Raw genomic sequence first — 19,170 nt, 5'->3', positions numbered from 1 at the left:
TCCTGTGGGATTGGAGAGGGCCTTTTTATAAGGACAATTGGTAGTGGCATTGGTTTGGTGCTTCTTCACCTCTATTCTCTTCACACAACCAATAGTAATGCCCATATTATCAACCATTTCCTACACCTAACTCCTTACACCAAACACACATAATTTCACTATTATCAATCCCTAATCAATTTTTTCTCACTTCATTACCTAATCCTATCATATTCTTTCCTATACTTTTCTATCCTTTTTCACCTCTCAATATCACACTTTTTAATATTCCGACCAAATAAAATGGACCATCTTCTTTTATTTAATGTTTTCTTAATAATCTTCGTAGAATTAGGGGTGTACATAGATTCAATTGATTCTTTTTACAAAACTAGATGGATTTATGACTCGAATAAGGTTTACAACCTGATCCAACCTACCTCCGATTTTTAGAATTGGGTTCATGTTTTTTTAGTTATATGTAACTAAAATCTCATAAAACTCAAATATTAAGTATTTATACGTGACAACACTCACCCTTCTTATATATGTTAAATATTCTTAATTTCCATAATAATTTAAAAGTAAGTTTGAGTTGAGTTATGGACTTTATTTTTTAGTTTGTTGGGTTGACCGGAAAAAAAAGATCTAACTCAAATTAACTCTTATGGTTTGAGATGGAGGGTTCCAGCCAGCCATTCGAATCATTGAGTCAAATGAACATCCCAACCAACTGGAGTTTATGTTGTCATAATCAAACAATGTCAACTACCCAACGGAAAAGGTGTGGAAAAGAAATAAGAAATTTAGGGTTTCTTTTTTTAATTTGCATCGGGTCGTCCTATAGGGTAATATTCAATAAATTGACCTTTAAGAGGAAAGGCTAATTAGTTTAATGGGTATATAAATATACAATAAATTGACCAATTAGATCGGAACTCTTTTATTTATTTATTTATTTATTTTAATATTTAGAAATCCTTGACCATCCTATGTGTACGTTTGAATCTCATTACATCACGCATTAAATTGATATCGTTTTCTTGAATTAAAAATTAGTTTAAAAAATTCCTAAAAAATAGATATTTGACTTATTGTGACTTAATTTATATTTTTCTAATAATTGATAATTGACTAAAGTTTTAATTTTGTTTTTATTAAGGCTTTCCAGGTTGAATGCTCGTGTAATCCAATCAATATAATAGTTTATTAATTGTGTGGTACACTAATAATTTCATGCAGATTTAAATATTTGGTGACAAAAGCATTAATAGAATTAATGGTGGTAGGTACATATTCAAAATTACAAATTTAAACTTAGAATATTAAATAAACTTAATCTTAAAAGCTTAACATTTATTATAAAAGAAATAACTCAATATTTCCCAAACTTTTAAAAAATCTAATAACTCAATATTTTCTTAAAACTTCTAATTTTGTATTCTAGAAATTAATTTCGTGTTTAATAAATAATATATATATATATAAAAAGTAATTAAGAATTTAAAGGTTCTAGATGGATGTGGTTGGAGGAAAAAGAGGAGGCGAAAAGTCAAAGAAAATCATAATGGGGTTGCTGCTGCCTTTCAAGCCTTGCTCTCTATTATTTTATACAGATCCCACGTGCATGCAAGCGTGCATTTTGCCACCAAAATATATTCTTTTAAATTATAATTACCCTTTTTTTTATTTTACAAAAATATTAATAATACCATCACCGTTTAATTCCAATATTTCATCTTTTTTTTTTTTCAATTAAATAACGAAACTCTTTTTTTTATTTTACATAAAATTGTTTTTATTAAAAAAGATATAAAAAGTGCAGCGTTGAAATTGAATTATGGCCATTCTAAATAAGTCAAATAATGCATCATTTATATATTTTATTAGAAAAACTTTTATCTTTTTTTCCACTCTCAAAGCTCCCACCATTTATTTATTTATTTATTTATTTACTTCTTTTGTTTATTTTTGCCGCTACCTTTTCCAAAGTCAGAGTTCCATAAATGTGCACATGATTAAAAAAAAATATATATATACAGTCAAATAAAAATAGTGAATTCGCTGTTTTATTTGTTTTTTTTTTTCTTTCCCTTTTTAGGCACAGTAGCAAAGAATGTGACATGTTCGAGTAAACTTTAATTTGATTGACCATACTCAACTTTTTGATCGAAGATGTCTTGCGAAGACTTTATTTGATTCGACCTATAGCCAAGTGACCTCGACTCTTTTAGATTTTGAGGTATTTAGTTAGGTCTTATATTCCACCTATAATAGCAATATAAATTGTTGTGCAGTAAAATACAATTCAATTTCGGTCCATGGAACATATATATATATATATATATTTTTTTTTTTTAAATTTTAATGTTTGTCCTCTTCTCACCCTCCAAATGGAGGGGGTCCTCTATTCGTAGTGGACTTAATCGTATTTGAGCCCAACTATTTAGATTTGGGCTTTATTGGTTTTGGGTTGAGCATTTGGATTTGAGGCCGAATTATAATGTAGTAATTTATTTGGGCTTATTTGAACTTGGGCCCAAGATTTCATATGACCCAGTTTGATATTGTGAATGACTAGTGGCTTTAGCTCTCTCTCCTACTTTGATTGTGACGCTGATGTGGTGTTTAACCTCTTTAATAATTGTTAGGCTCAACTTGTTGTGTGTGTATATATAACCTTAAATGCAACTGTTCTCCCTAGTCAATCTTTTGCCCCGGTGCTATTCTAACCCTATCCCATCGTTGTCAATGTAGAGGATGAAAAAGAGTAAGGGGTTGCCTAGTTCATGTCTTTGCCTCGAGTGAGGAACAAAATACGGTTTGGCTTGCTCACCAAACGCTTCATGTATTGGAGCAGATGAGGCAAGTTGGTCGAAAGACTCATGAAAATGTATCGAGTGGGAGTATATGGGTATGGACTAGACGTACATAGTGGCAATGGGCACTAGACACAGAGTGTGGAGCTTTCATGCACCAACAAAGAAACGGGCTACCTTGGCTTCATTTTAATGTCATTTCATTTGTAAGTGCCATTGGCTAACATTTCATTAACTGTCACATCTTTGTAGAAAGAATCTGAGGCTGATTTGGAGGCATTTGACAACAGAACTTCAACTGCCATCATCTGCAACCACTGATTCAATCCAATTCCACAATTTCCCCGCTTTCTCTCACCATCTCCATCGCCACTTCCTGTCCTAATCCCAAATCTCGCAAACCAATTTCTTCACCAAACATAGAAAACCAGAATCTGCAATGGCAGGATCACAGCAAGTGAATACCGCAGAGCAGAGGGAATTAAGGGAATGAAGTGTTCATGAAGAAGAGTATGCTCGAATTTTACAGTCTACAAAGTAATATTTTAGCCTTAACAGTCTCCAACTTGAACATGACTTCCCATTACTATCATAACAAGGGAGTATATCATAACAAAGAGAACACAGAGTGAACCACATGATTTTTTTTTTCCTCCATTACTATCATAACAAGGGAGTATATCGGAACTGTTGCTTACAATTCTCTCCAAGTCTCCTATTGAGCAAGCAGTAAAAGAACATAACAAAGAACCCATGAACAAAAGAGAAGTAATAACTGGAATCTTCAAAACACCCTGTACTAAGAAAGATTGAAAGAAAAAGAAGAAAAGCCGCTTCTAAATCAAAACAATATCTGGAGATGATGTCGCCTTTCCTATCCCAGAGTGACCCTTTTCCTCCTTTGCTACTACATCAACAAAAACTTTGTAAGTATTTAACATTTCTCCCAAGAAATCAATCAATTTTCACTGACGAGTAGATGAGTCGTGTGAACCAGAAACATGCGTAGAATCCAATTGTGCCAGTCAGCACAAAGAAGGAATATGAACCAATTAGCATATACCCAAAGTACAACATCCCAGACACTGGCTTTGTTATCTCGAGCTTTGTGAAGAAGTAAAAAGCAGCATAGAGGAAGAGGTAGAGTGCAGAGGACCCTGAAGTCAGGTATGACCTCCACCACCAATGGTAATCCTCACTACACAGTTGGAAGTAGCAGAGCACAACCGTGATCTCAGCGCAGGTGACTATCAGAATGAGGAAGACAATGAAGAGGAAACCAAATATGTAGTAAAATTGGTGCAACCATATGGAGGTGAGGATGAAAAACAGCTCAATAAAGACAGCCCCAAAAGGAAGTATCCCTCCAATGAGAATGGAGAACACCGGGTTCATGTACCAAGCTTGTTCCGGGATCTGTCTTGGGATCTTGTTGGTTTTCACAGGGTCTTCGATTGCTGGCTTCTTAAACCCAACATAACCACCCACAAAAACGAGAGGAACTGAGATACAGAACCATAAAAATACCAGAGCAAACATGGTTCCAAATGGCACTGCCCCAGAGGATTTCTCCCCCCAGATTAAAGCATTCAAAACAAAGAAAATGGAGAAAATTGTGGCTGGAAACATGATAGCCGTTTTCAGAGAAATTTTCTTCCACTCTGTTCCCTTAAACATCCTATATAGACGAGCAGAAGTGTAGCCAGCAAAAAGGCCCATAAAGACCCAGAGTAGGAGCATGGCAGTCATTAAACCCCCTCTGTTTGAAGGGGAGAGGAAACCAAGAGCAGCAAATATTATGGTGACAAGACTCATTCCAAAAAACTGAACACCCGTACCGACGTACACGCAAAGTAAATCAGATTTTAAAGGAGGCCTGAAAACATCACCATGAACCAGTTTCCAACCCGTTTCTTCTTGTGCTTCTTCTTGGGTCTCCAATTGATTATATTTAGAAATATCACGGTAGAGTGTTCTCAACATAATCATGGCCACCATACCCGAGAGGAAAAGGACAATCATCAAAGAATTAACTATCGAAAACCAATGAATTTGATCATCAGCCATCAGAAGATAGGTATCCCACCTTGATGCCCATTTCACATCACTTTCCTAGAACACAGAATTAGCAAGCATTAGAGGTAGAGAGAAAGGAGAAGGGGGGGCAAGCACTTGACAATAAATATGACAAAAATTTGTCTGTATGGAAGGTATATGGCAACTGACCAGATACTCCACATCATAAGTAAAGATGATTTCATTCTTCTCCTCAACTTCTTGAGGAGTCTCAGAGTTGGTAACAAGGCGTTTTGCATGTGGGTCACAGGTTGTCAAACGGGTAGTCTCAGTCCAAGAACCTTCATACGCATGCTTCACACTAAATCATAAAATATTTCAACCAAATTAAATAACTGAACAATTTCCATCTTAAGAGTGGAGGACTAGAAAAATGCTACTTAAGGCAAGCAAAGCAGTACAAGAACCTGAATGGTTTGACCTCAAATCCCACTATCCTTGATAACTCAGTTTCAGGATCCTTATGAATCTTGACCGTAAAGGTCAAGTGGTTATAGATAAAATGCTTTTCCTCTTTGTTCTGCAGAAATAAAACATATATATAAATTTATGTATCTAGATTACACGCATCACGATGACAAATTATTCACATTCTAAACATATCAACATATACCCCAGCATACTGTCCTCTGAGACCAACATGAAAACCATGTTGGTACACAAATGAAGATTCTTGATCATTCCTTTGTATGGGAAAAACAAGAGGAAGGTTGTCCAGAATCCTGCATTTAAGATGAGAGCAGTTACCAAAACAATCCATAAATTAATATCAAAATCAAGATGTATAGTCCTTGAAAAGGATGTCTTACATGTTCACCCGATACTCATCATCAATCTTTTCCTTGAAGTCCTTAGCCATTTTAGCATCAAGAACTTTGCGACACAGAATAGTACACATCTCTGGTTCCCTCATTTTAAACTATGAAAAACAAATAATCATTGAACGAATCAAACAACAAAAAATGAAAAAAGAGGACGGAGGAGGTTGCTGAAAGCATTCTTGTCTAAAACCTACAGTATACCTCGAAGGGCGAGTTTTCTATTCGATCACCACGAAGAACCTCACCAAGATTCTCAGCGCTGTCAAATATTTGCTTTGGAGTACAATAAGGGAGGGAATAATAAGAGTACGGAAGCTGAGTTTTAATGGAAGTCAATTTGTTTACTTTTACCCTCAGAGGATCTCCCTGCACCAATAAGGCAAAGAAAAAACACTTAGCTGCATTTCAACAGAAAACCATGGAAATGCTCGGAATTCCCATATCCGTACAAGGAACGGAGATTCAGCGCAATACTGAAATGGAAACACACATTTAATGCTCTCTATAATTTGATAATTGCGAACTCGTTTGTTAGTCCCTGAAACATCATTTCCAGTTCGAAAGATCAAGCAGATTCGGTTAATACCAACCCCATTAAATTCCCAAATCCGAAATCTTCAGACACAAAAAAATTCAACAACCGACACGCATTACCATGGGAGAAATCAAATACGCAAAGTAAGAAACCAAAAGGTAATGAAATTCCAAATTTATCAACCACCCTGACATCAAGAAAAGCATCAACGCCCAATAATCACACACAAACGCAAGATCTGAAAACCCAAGAACGAAAATCGATAGGGAACACGAAGAACAAGAAAAGAAACAAAATCAATCGAAATCAGATGCGAACTCAACAAACCTTATGAAAGTCCTGGGGAGCGACACCAGGGAGATAGAAACAGGAAGCACGAAAAGAAAGGAACAGACATGCGGAGATCCAAAGAAGCAACACGAGAGGCCCTCTCGCCATGGCTTGAACAAGGGATCTAAACCCAACCCAGATCCAAAACCTGCTTCAAAAATCTCTTCCCCTCTTTCAGAGAGTGTCAATCGCTAGATTTCGCTCCTCTCTTCGTTACCGCGAGAAGAATTAGAAAGAAGAAGAATTACTGTTCCTCGCCGATGCCGAGTGAGTTATAGAAGACGGTGCCCCCATTGGCCATTGAGAACCGTTGGATATTATTTTGTGGCCACGATGTGCGGCCTAGATCGCAACACCAACAAATGGGTTCTGATTCATTTTCTGTTAGGCGCACATTCACTCAAATTTTCTAAATTATTTCCAACATCAACAAATTAGATGCTTGATTCTTTCTTTTTCTTTTTTTTTTTTATTGCAAAATTAAACAACAAATTTACACCTTTTTATTTTTATTTTTAATTTTAAAGAAAGGTGAATCCGAGGATAGTTAAACTATAAAACATCAATTACCATTTCAGGCATAATTAATTACCATTTCAGGCATAAATAGTTCGATCTCTTGCTTTGTAAGTACTCAAGAAAGAAAAAATAAAACATCGTCCATAGATTGTTCTATGAAGATTAATGTTGCACACCATTACAGATTGTTCTATGAAGATTAATGTTGCGCACCATTACGAAGATTAATGTTGCGCACCATTACGGAACTTACAATCATTAATAGAGGTAAGATAGCATAATTTCTAGTTATAACTAAAGTGCTTATTAAAAAGCTTCCTTTTAGTTCAACAAACCGAAGAATTTAATCGTCTAATCTTTTTGTAACACCCTAAATCTATTAACATATATTGTTCGCTTTAACCCATTATGTAACGTCATCAATCTCACGATTCTAAAATGAATCTGTTAGGGAGAGGTTTCCACACGGAAAAAGAAATGAAATTCCCCTTATGAATGAATAGAATAGATACTGGTTGCTAAAGAGGCCCAACTGTCTTTCCATCAGATTCAGCAGAGAGAAAATCAACAATGAATCACATTCTTGAAACAACTTCTTGTCATAGAAGAAAACTTGATACAACTTTGAACTCTCTCAGAAGCAAACTAATACCAATGACCATTTTGGAAGTAATTCAAGTGGTCATTTGAAGGTTATCATACAGTGTAAACCAGTAGAGAAAACTTGCTGCTATAAACATGAACTTCTACCTCAACAAACACATCATTTGGAGCTTAAACAGAGAACAATGGAGAATTCTGAGTTATAACAAATGGTGATATAGTGTCACTCTTGAGTAGTAGTTGTTGTTTCGAGCATTCTGACGGTTCGAGGAAGCATGAATTCGGAAAACAAAGGGTAGTGAGACGACGGGTAAAATCCGTCGATATTATCGTTTACCACTTCGCACACGACAGGGATCAAAGATCTACCTCTGAAAAGAATCCAATCTACATGTAGATCTTGGGTCTGGCGATCCCAGCAAAGGCAGAGTGCTCTTAGAATCAACTTGAAAAATTCAAAAGCTCCCTGTTTGTCACCTGAAAAAAGAGTCTCAACGAGTCCAGCAAAGGTCGAACGCGCTCCTAAGCAAGTTTGTCTTAGCTAAATTGCATACCTTTGAAGCCATGATACGTTCGAATAAGAGAAACATTCTTCCTCGCCCGAGCAATCGCCCATGTATCTCTCATGTCCCCAACTGCACCTTTTTCTCTGCCACCATGGACGACAAGATCTGTTAAGATAAATGAACTATGCGAGCTAATAAGGCTGATTAAGACAGAAAATGTTGTTTCAGTTACCTGGATCTCCCAAGAAGAAAACGACCAGTAGTTGATTCCTTTTCTGTGTTGAAACCTCCACAATATATAACTGGCAAGCTAGGAGGTAAGGATGCAATGTGCTGCCATGTAAGTAAAGCGCTTCGTCTACGAGCACGAGGGTTGAGCTCATCCATGCTCGTATTCACTATCTGAAATGAGAACCCAGGAGGCTCGATTCCTTTCAGTTCGAATGTGTGGGCAGTCTGTCAAGTTAACAAATAACACAAAGTCTAATGGATACGTTAAAATATAATGAAATCTCAAGGATATCGCCCACGTTGCAATATGCGGAACGATCGAACCCCACGACATGCTTCCCGGGACAGAAGGTGATTCTGATAACCAAAATGTGCCACCTTCTAACAGCTCAACCTTTTTAATCGAAGAAACAAACAGTGAAGCATAAAAAACCACACTGGATTATCAGACTTGAACCAAAATTCAATACCTTCTCCTTGTCGTAGAAGATTGTGCAGTGTTCATCTGATGTGTCTCTGGATCCTTTTCTTGAAACTCCGAATTGGCCATAGCCTGAAAGAGAATTAATACTTCTAAGTTATAAGAACTTGCTTTATGATCTTCCCCTCAAAGATGTTAAAAATTTCAGCTCCACATTCGTAGAGAACGTACAAAAAGAACTTCTAACCCAATATGAACTGAACAATAACAAGCTAACATACCAGGTAAGCCCTGCTGAAGAAAGTCCAACTGAGATTTCACACCTGAACCCAATAGAGAAATGAAGGAATCAGAGAAGGAAATGGTAGCAGTTCATTAGTTTCTTCCTAGATCAAGTGTATTGAACTCAATCATTGAAGTTCGTCCACAAAAAAAAGTTCCACCAAAATGGCCACACTACTCCATTGAAGCTTCCTAACAAAACAACCCAAAACTCGAATGAAATCATAAAGCACCAAAAACCCACCAAGAAAACTAGATTCAAACAAGACCCAGATCAATTATTGCAACAAAATCGCACCAATGATCAAGATCCACAAGGCATTCACAGGATCAAATATGAAATCCGATAAAGTAGAGTAGCAGAGGAGTAAAGGAAAAGGGAGCTACCTTGCTGAGTGCAGAGAATCGCGGGAGAGTAGCTAGTGATGACACTGATACACAAGTCCCTCCTCTTCTCCCAAGAATTTGAGCTCTCTGGTGGTTGATCATCATGGAGATTGAATGTCATTACAGTCAAAGTAACACTCATTTTTCTCTTCCAGAATTCGAAAATCCCTACTTTTTGTTGATTACTGATTTTAAGAACCAAAAAGGATCAGCAGTAGCTAGAACCTATCGGTACATTCGATCCTTCCGGTACGGGTAAAGAATCAAAAGTAGCTGAGATTAGAGAGGGAGAGGGAAAGAAATCCTAATTTTAATTTGGTCATGTCCGAAGGGAGGGCAGGGCACTGGGGTTTGACGACGCACGTGAGTGCCCACAACTCGATGCCTGGATCACGTGACTAATCTTGAAAGGCCAAGGTGACTATTTTCTTTCTTTTTTCTTCTTGTTTTGAGATCGATCTACCAACAATAAAGTGATTATATTATATCGCTTACGATCTTAAAAGAAAATATTTAAATTCTTAACCAAATTTTGAAAACTATTTCTTTAATAGTTTTTGAAAACGACCCCCGAACAAATGATTATCATTCGAGATACTTAATATGATACGATTCACAATTGATTACGACCCTTAATCTTCTCATAAATCCGAAACATTACAGTCTCTTCAAAATCCAAGGATTTGAGGCTGACCCTGTAGGAGATGTTAGCAAAAACGGTGCAAATCATCTCATTACCACATCAGGGAGGTGTATAACAACCAAATTTACACAACTGTTACATAAATGACTAAGAGAGAGAGGGATGAAAAAAGGAAAAACAAAAGGAAATAGCTCGAAAAATAATCAAATATTTCACATAGAGACAGCTACATGTTCATAAAGAGTCTCTCACAGTTATTCCTTGAAAGGCGTACGTTCAGCAAGGCTTGATTTCAAATCCAATGCTCAAAAGTGTTCGGGCAGATTCCATTGCTTTCTCACCTCCAAGATCCAAGGCCTCACCAGTCAACTCTCCTTCAGCATCCACAGACCATTGTGTTGAAGAAATTTGGCTCTGAACTGCGTCTGTTTTCTTTGGTTGCATATTGCCCATGGAGGCAGGAGCTGCAGCAGCTACAAGAGGCGCACTAGGTGGACCGTGTCGTTTCTTCGGTACTGGCATGTCGTGATCATGAACTCCCTTGTATGTTATAATCACTACGCTTGGATTTTCCACAGCTGATTCGATATGCTTACGGACTGGACACCCAGCAGAGGTACATCGGTAGTAGTTCCTGTAAAGTTTTAAAAAGAAACATCAACAATCAAAATCAGACAGTCCAGGAAATGATTTAGTAAAATATTTAGCAGGATATATGAATTAATTGGAGATGTTTGTTCCCTTTCTGTTCTTAACTTGAAGATATGGGTAATGTCCTGAGGAACTACAAAGCGGCGTGCATAATTATTTTGGCATCAGCAGAATAGTCCAGGACAGTCGGGAATAACCAAAGTTTATATAGTTTAAATCAAAGAACAATCTTGTTTTCCATCAAATAAAGCAGGTTATAATGGCCGTAAAGCATAAATTATGAAAAGGCATGCACCTAGGATGAGGATTTCCTTTCACCATTTTCTGACCATACTTACGCCATCTGTATCCGTCACCTGAGATTCCCACATCACCTGCTGCATGTACCACAAACTTGGGCTTCTTTCCAGGTTTTAAGGGAGTGCCCGAATATCCCCCACTGCTCTTCTTAACTCTGATTACCAGTAAGGAAACAAAAGATTAGCACTAGCTCTTGCTCATACATGCTAAACATTACATACAAAAACAGAAACAAAAAAAAGTTCAGCAATTCGAGATGCAGACTTACTTTTGTTTTGTTTCGTATTCGTTGTCATTCTTGATTTTGGATTCATCATTTCCGTCAGAGTCATTCGAGTATTGTCGTTTTCTTTCAACGACTGAAGCTGTTTCCCGTAACGGTTCTTTTGAAGACATAGGAGGATCTGAATCGTTAATTATTCTTACGGAATGTTCTGCCATGATTTTTTTAACCACAGGCTCAACATAAGGCACAAGCATACTTTCCTTGGGGTTGCTAATCTTCCTAGGAGGATCATGGCTATGTTGGCTCTTGTAAACAACCTCTGTTACAAGGCCCGAGTGATCACAACATTCAATCTTCTTAGCACCGCATCCAGAATATGTACACTTGTAATAGCTACGTGAACCCTTTGGAATCTTCACTTGCTTCTGACCATATTTCCTCCAATTGTAACCATCAGAAGCAGGTGTCCTAACATTGGGAACAGAGAACACAGTTTTACGGTCGGAAGAATTCTTCTGGCTTGGTTCTGGCTTACATTCTTTATGGACCTTCTTAGGTGCCAGTTTATATTCGGATAAACTTGGACTTGCAGAGGATGAGATAGACTGAGTAACTGAAGTTGGTGATTGTTCTGAATCAGGTCCTTTATATACTATTATCTGAAGTTGGCTTTGTTCTTGTACCTGATCTGTCTGGATTGCTTCAACATTGCTGGCAGGTGGAGCTTGATGCTTATGAGAGGAGGAAGAAGAAGAAGAAAAAAAAGAGACAGTGAGGGCAGCAATAGACTAAAACATCAAATCATCAATAAGGAACCTAGCTCGTAAGTTATTGTGATGCACCCGATTCTGTAACTCGTGAATATCAGAAACTAGCCATAAAGTATATATAACATGTGTCCAAACGAAGTTAAAAGGCTCAAAGAATAATACTAGAAGCCCAAGTTACTAACTCTCAAGTGGTCGTGTCACAAACTCAGAAATTCTCTCAAAACACACTTCCCGACTTAGAAGCAAAAACTAATTTATTTATTCAAGAAATGTATCTTGAAGAAATTTAAGTTACATCAGACTGTTCTTCACATTTCCAGATACCATGAATCCATCGCTCATAGAGAAAATAACGTCAATGATTAATCATCAAACTTCCATTCAAAAGAACATCTTAAACTACATCTTTATGGGAGACAAATACCAGTCAATAAGCTTAGCAACATGAACATGGTTGTATTAATAATGGGAAAATATGGACTAAAAAATCCAGAAAGTCAAAGTGCTTTAAGGACAGGATGTGAACCATAGTTAAATTAATATAGCGGGAAGACATCAAGAATATGACAAAAGATTGGTCTATGCTTCATGTTTGATCGCAAATGACCAGTATTAACATGAGTAAGCACGAAAGATCTATTTCCCTACCATTTCCTAAATTTCACAAATACAGGTTAGCCAGATCACAAAATATTATACTTATGAATATGATGCAACATAGACGGCAGGACTAACATGTAATGCATCCACGATCAATGTATTAATTTGAAAACACAACTAATTTTTTTTTTAAGGAAATTATTCTCCTCTTGATTAAATATCCTGCAGAGCACAAGCACAAAGGACACTCCAGATATTGCTACTACATCAAAGAGATTAGCCTTTAAAAGAAAAGGCCACTTTTTGAATTCTTGCAGAGACCAAACCTAGAGAGGCACTTCTTCCCTCCTTGAAGAGAATTTTAGCAATCTCGGCTTATACCTTGGATGTGTAGAACTCACAATAATTTCACCTTCAGTAATTTGGATGCCTCTGACAATGGCAATAGATTGCTCATAGACGGGATATAAGGGGAAACACGTGAAGAGTTGTGAAACTCCATCTCGATCAATTTCAATCAGAATCAGATAAATTATATACAATTCAGCAAGAGAAATATCTTCAATAAATTTTCCCTGCCATAAAAATGTTATTTTTTGTTCTGATTTTAATTTTCTTCCACCTTTTCAATGTTCAGGTTCAAGGTTCCTTTCGCATACACTTTCAGTACCCTAAATAGAAATGCATTAAAAGAAAAAAAAAAAAAAAAGGCAAAACTCTTGCATCCTTATGGAGTCCAGTGAAAATGCACATCATTTTGAATTAGATATTAACATGGAGGTAAAAAGCATTGACATGCCACGCTTATATGACATTGACTCTGAACTAGGCCGCTCATTCATCCAAGAACCACAACAATGATTCTTCTCTCAAATAATCAAAAGAAAAGGATTGAAACTATGCTAACAGATCCAATATGTTTCTGTTTATTCAAAATAACCAATAATCACATTCTGTTTTAATCCACGACATTTCATTAGCAGCATGCTCGCGCATGATTGTCATTAAGCCTAGAAATAACATCAGCAATAACTACAAAGATGTAGCTCATATTTCTGCAAAATCATGCCATTGAACCAAGAACAAACACCAACAGCATAACCGAGACTAAAACAAAGAAGAACTGAAAATACTTGAAATTTTTATTTTTCCAATAAGATTGGAAAGAAGAAGTAGCTCAAGAAATGAAAAGCCGACATGATGTTTGCCCTTTCACTTGAGGTTGACTTCAACGCATGATAACACAAAAATGTGAGCACAAGAGAACAAAGATTCAATCCTGTTCAAGCACGGATAATTAAGCAGCGCACAGAAAGAAAAATTCAGCAGTACTCAAGAGTAATTTGTAGATTGCGATTAGTCTTGATGACTGGCTGGAAGCTGGAGCTTAACTTTAGAAAGATCGATTCAACTTCAACAGTGGGGTATACGAAAAGAACCCGAATGATCAGCAAAATAAGATCTCATAATTACTTTAGAACTACTTTAATTTACTAGTTGAATTCTCACCAATGGACTTAAGCAAACAATATTAAACAAATAAAACCAATACAAGCAAACAATTGTCAACGAAAAAACAAAGACACGAACAAAAAAAAAAAAACGGCAGTGATCGAGCTTCTTACCTTCAATTCAACTCCTTCGAGTGACTCGGCAGCAGAATTGTCAGGCAAGCCTGTAGGATCAACAGCAAAATATCACCCACGAAAGAAAAAAAAAAAAAAACACAAACAGAAATTACTTAAGAACTAAATAATCCATCCACCGTGGCAGAATCAATTCCAGTAACAACAAACCTACCATCAGACCGACCGTTCTCCGAGGACTGATTCGCAGAAGGCGGCGCTAGGGTTTGAGAGCAAGACCCCTTCACTGCAGCTTCACTAACCGACGAAGCTGTCCTCAACTCACTCAGTTTATGTTCCTCCAACTCCACCTCTGATTCATTCTCTGAATCTTCCATTTCTTCTTCCTCGTCATCCTGTTGCTCTGCAGAAGCCTTCGAGCTTCCGAGTTGATTAGAATCAAACCCTTCCGGCTCCGCCATGGCCACTTCTAGCTAAAAGAGAGAGAGGGAGAGTAAAGTCACGGATTAATACAGCTTTGTTTTATAATGTCCGAAGCGAAGGCGATTCCAAACTCTGAGTATCGGAGTCTGCGTCTGAGTGATATAGAAGAATAGATTAGGTGAGAGAAACGTCTTGAGACAGAGAGAGAGAGAGAGAGACGCTTACTTTAAAGCCCGAAATCGGCATGGGTGTCTTTGACTGTAGTTGACTCAGGTGGTTTGGGTAACGGACACCGTCACTTTGTCCGTCACTGCACAGCCGCCCGATCTCGCTCGATGGTGGGATCACCGTTGGATTCTTTCACGGCGGAGGTGGCCTCATGGGACTTCTCTTTTGACTCAATACACTGACTAATTCCACTCTCTAAATATTTAATTGTTTTTCGCAACTGATTTTTGTTATTCCCCAGATTCTGTTCTTCCTTTATTCTTCTATTTAAAAATTCGGGTAAATTAAAATTGTATTGTTTACTTTATAATTGGTATTTATTATTTAATTTAGCTAGACAAAGATTTTGTGCATTAAAATCATAAAGAATATTTTTAATTATTATTGTCCCCTGTATTCCTTTTAAAACCCATAATTAATTTTAATCTTTAATTTAATAAATAAGTGGCCAATTTGGAGGGAAATTTCCCTCAAAATTCAGCAAACTTTAAAAACTATTCATTTTCAATTAGAATTTTAAAATATTTATTTCAGTGAGTTAACATTTTTTTTTTTTTTTCACAAAACATTGAAAAGAGATCAACCTTTTTAAGCCTTTTAACAAATGTCGATATTGTCTCGAACACATCCAAACTTAACTTAGTCTAACTACCTTATACAGTTCAATTGATTCAAACTTACACCTAAAAACACTCTTGAATACACTTCAACTAATTCAAACATACACCTAAAAACACGAAAGCAAAAGTTTGAATCTTCTTAAACAATAATGAGTCAAATTGACTCTCGTCATCCTAGTAGTAAATTGTTGAGAGAGAGTACCTTGACTAATTTAGGAAATAATCATGGGTTTATAAGCAAGAAATATATCTTCATTGATATGAGACATTTTAGGGACATTAAAGCAAAGCCATGAGAGTTTATATAGACAATATGATACCATTGTGAAGGTCAAAATTGTCAATCACTCATGGCCTAAAATGCCCTTAACAATAACCTTTATATGAAAGAATAAAGGGAAAAGAGACCAGATGAACAGCACAAACTCCAAAGATTTCAAATGATACGTTGTCAACATGCAGTTTTATAAGTAAATATGTATCCAATCCTTTCGGCATTGTCCAAGGATCAGTAGTGTTTAAGCTTTAAGTAGTGCTGATAATATAGTTTTATTACATGTAACATACTTGATAGAACTTTGGTTTAGGGGATTTAAGCCATCAGATGTAGCCAAAGCTTTGTGTTTAGCCTTTAGGACCGATGTCCTTGAGAGCACAGATCTGCTCCTCTCCCATTGCAGACATAACCGTTAGAACAAGATCTTTTCCTTCAGCGAACCCATCTTTAAGCTATTGACATGAAAATGAATGAAACAATTTATGACATTGCAGAAAGCTCTTAGTAATGACTTAACTGTATCATCATGTGTACCTGCGTAAGCAGATTATCATCGGTGGGAAGCCTCAGGTCATCCTTAGTGTTTCCATTTTCAGTAAGCAGACTGACCTGCAAAATTATGTATCCATCGGTCAAGACTCGAGATCGTCATGCTACAAGGACTGCAAGATTCCAATTGTGAGATATCACAACAGCTGGGGAGGAAAAGAAAGCATTTTTTATAAGGGTGTGGAAACCTCTCTCTAGCAGACACGTTTTAAAAACCTTGAGGGAAAGTCCGAAAGGAAAAGTCCATCCTCAGATAAAAACTTACAAAACCATCCTCAGATATATCAATCAGCTGATAGTCAGTACGATTAACATGGGGAACCTGCAAAAGCACCGAAATATGAAGAATAATGAAAACAGTTCCATTGGAAGAATAGAATCAAACATGAGAAGAGAGTTGCAAAGAAATTACATCACAGTTGTGAGAAGAAGGAACAATATCTTCAAGTTTCTTCCCATTGAATATGTCAATTGCCACAAAGTGACACTTCGCATGTCCATGCTTTCCAGTTTTTGAAGTGGAAACTTCAACAACCTGAATGGAAGAGAGTCAAGAAAAAACCGATGGTATATGCCCTGGTAAGTAGTGGAAGTCATGAGCTGCCCACGAGTAAAATTTCAGCAATATTATCATATTTGACAGAAACACAAGGAGACAAGCATAGTGTCACGGTCATGTCTATCCAAAGCGTGTTGCCCAAGGCCACATGCCCATTGCATGTCAAACCCCTTGTGTTGACCACTTTATTGTTTTCCTTTACCGCTTTCATGATGTATAGTTTCTTATTGTATTTTCTAAGCGTATGACGTTTCGGAAAAATAATGTCTATGTCTAGTAAACCTGAAATGTCTTAAAATGTACTACAAGGAGATGCAACTCGTAATCAATTCTTCCTACCCAGAGTTATATGTTATCTAAGCCGTTATGTTGCCTTCTTTACTTACTAGCTTATAACATTGCTTTCTTCGTTGGTTCTAATCTTGCTTTCAAACTCTCTTTCCAAACTCTATCTCTAAAATCTTTTTCTGCCCCCGTTTTCTATAACCTTCTTCTTAAAATGGGGCCAGAGGCTTGAGTATACATCATACGGCTGAAAGAGACACGATTTTGAGTTGGCTGACTCACTTAATGGTGAGAGTAAGTGTCGCACAATTTCTTACAAGCGCGATATGACATATAGCACATTTCTATCTGGGAATGAGAAGTAAAGCAAATCCACTTCAAAAACATTTCTTTCAAAGCATCGTTAATGCACTTCAAAGAAGTTCTATTAATACTAAGAAGATAATTGCAACATGAAGATTATATCCGCTGTTAACATTTTAGCCTAACATCTACCTCATTGTTTCTTAATGTGCAACACAACAGGGACATTGGCGATAATGGTATATATAGGATATGACAGCATGACCCAATTGAACTGTTTAACGGCATGTCCCATAGCGAAACTCAACAAGTCAATAAGCCAAGTCCATCTCAAAATACTTAATAAGGACAACACATGCACAAGCTACATTTCTGGCAGACCAAGGCTGCATATTTCATTACGCATCCTGATCCAACTGAAGTGAAAGAATCACTTGCCATTAAAGATAATGAACCCGTGACCCTGAATTTTTCAGTCTTGCACTTACACCAACCCAATTATGTCAAATCTTGCACGACCTATTCCATAGTTTATTGTGAGATCACATTTTAAAATTTGGAGGGAAGCCTGGATGGGAAAGACCCAAAAGGACAACCAAAATCCTTTCAGGAAAACTTACTTTATAATTCATCCACAATACTTGTGTAGAACTATTCTATAAATACTTGAAGGAATCCAAAAGCAGAAGGCCCCATAGAGAGAAATTAAAGGGGAAAATAACCTAAATCAATGAGGGAGTAACAATTGCTATAATCATTAGTCACCGAGTTAAAAGTTAGGGACCATCTTCACTTAGAAATAGAAGTATCGAAACAAGCGAAGCAATCAAACGTCTACCCTTTCAGAAAACAGAGAGATAAAAAGAAAAATTATAATAAAGAATGTAGTCGAAAAGCTCAAAAAGATTATAAAAAAGCCCAAAATATAATCCATGGATGATCAACGCGAGTTTCAAAACGGTATGGAGAAAAAAGAAAAAGGAAGAAACCTTGCAGGGCCTGTTCTTGATTACGATGTAGCCATTTTTGCGAATGGTACCAGCTTGCTGAGGGAAAGTCTTGGACGCTCCGGCGTCGGCCTTGGAGTCGAAGTGGTGCTCCTCGTCCGACATCGCTGCACCGTCGTTTGTCTCTCCTCGATTTCAGGCCCTTGTTCTGTGTTGCTATCGCGAAGTCACACGCACAGTCCTCAATGTCCCCTTACTGAAGACGACGAAGCAATCCGCTCTAATATTCCAGACTTTTTCAGAGGCACAAATTCCAAATTGAGAGAGATGAAATCGTGGCCGTTGGATTTCTCTCTCCCGCATTCCAATCGCCGTTTCGTACCGCTTTTTCCATGCATGGCGTTTTTTTTTTAATATTCGGATTGCTTTATATTTTTGCTTTCCAAAAAGACCAACGAGAAAAAGAATATAGTCGTATTTAATTTTATTATATCTTCATCTATTTTAAATATAAAATTAAATTTATTTATAACAAAATACTAATTTTTTTTCGTATTTAAGGGTCCTCCATTCTTATTGGTATATCATGAAAAAAAGAAATTCATTTGCACTAGAAGTACTGTGTCACAATCGCACTCTTGTAGCAGCAAGACAACGATTATGCGACACTTGTTCTAAAATAGAGAACAAGTTA

General features: G+C 36.9%; 4 protein-coding genes across 4 annotated transcripts; all 4 read right to left on the bottom strand.

The window, feature by feature from the left end:
- Positions 1-3,309: 3,309 nt before the first annotated feature.
- Positions 3,310-6,826, bottom strand: LOC111793770 (transmembrane 9 superfamily member 8). Its single transcript, XM_023675804.2, has 7 exons — positions 6,558-6,826; positions 5,897-6,061; positions 5,684-5,793; positions 5,488-5,596; positions 5,282-5,394; positions 5,025-5,175; positions 3,310-4,910 (listed from the first exon to the last, which is right to left on the bottom strand). Exons 1-7 carry the CDS (start codon positions 6,666-6,668, stop codon positions 3,753-3,755), a joined length of 1,917 nt encoding a protein of 638 aa, XP_023531572.2. The 5' UTR covers positions 6,669-6,826; the 3' UTR covers positions 3,310-3,752.
- Positions 6,827-7,659: 833 nt separating this feature from the next.
- LOC111793772 (uncharacterized) lies at positions 7,660-9,826 on the bottom strand. Its single transcript, XM_023675807.2, has 7 exons — positions 9,510-9,826; positions 9,122-9,163; positions 8,890-8,972; positions 8,712-8,813; positions 8,421-8,635; positions 8,237-8,331; positions 7,660-8,159 (listed from the first exon to the last, which is right to left on the bottom strand). The coding sequence occupies exons 1-7, from the start codon at positions 9,649-9,651 to the stop codon at positions 7,906-7,908; spliced, it is 933 nt and encodes a 310-aa protein (XP_023531575.1). The 5' UTR covers positions 9,652-9,826; the 3' UTR covers positions 7,660-7,905.
- Positions 9,827-10,214: 388 nt separating this feature from the next.
- Positions 10,215-14,921, bottom strand: LOC111793142 (putative WRKY transcription factor 32). The gene is made up of 5 exons (XM_087123395.1): positions 14,500-14,921; positions 14,325-14,374; positions 11,372-12,060; positions 11,099-11,257; positions 10,215-10,786 (listed from the first exon to the last, which is right to left on the bottom strand). Exons 1-5 carry the CDS (start codon positions 14,744-14,746, stop codon positions 10,429-10,431), a joined length of 1,503 nt encoding a protein of 500 aa, XP_086979521.1. The 5' UTR covers positions 14,747-14,921; the 3' UTR covers positions 10,215-10,428.
- A 1,076-nt stretch (positions 14,922-15,997) lies between these two features.
- LOC111792189 (eukaryotic translation initiation factor 5A-2) lies at positions 15,998-18,850 on the bottom strand. The gene is made up of 5 exons (XM_023673530.2): positions 18,519-18,850; positions 16,795-16,917; positions 16,648-16,704; positions 16,368-16,442; positions 15,998-16,285 (listed from the first exon to the last, which is right to left on the bottom strand). The coding sequence occupies exons 1-5, from the start codon at positions 18,639-18,641 to the stop codon at positions 16,181-16,183; spliced, it is 483 nt and encodes a 160-aa protein (XP_023529298.1). The 5' UTR covers positions 18,642-18,850; the 3' UTR covers positions 15,998-16,180.
- Between the last annotated feature and the right edge of the window lie 320 nt (positions 18,851-19,170).

This window comes from Cucurbita pepo, chromosome 4 (genome assembly GCF_057944985.1).
Source record: "Cucurbita pepo subsp. pepo isolate OVF chromosome 4, ASM5794498v1, whole genome shotgun sequence".
Classification (NCBI taxonomy): Eukaryota; Viridiplantae; Streptophyta; class Magnoliopsida; order Cucurbitales; family Cucurbitaceae; genus Cucurbita; species Cucurbita pepo.
Note: the sequence above shows the minus strand (reverse complement) of the source record. Positions and strands in the feature narration are given on the sequence as shown.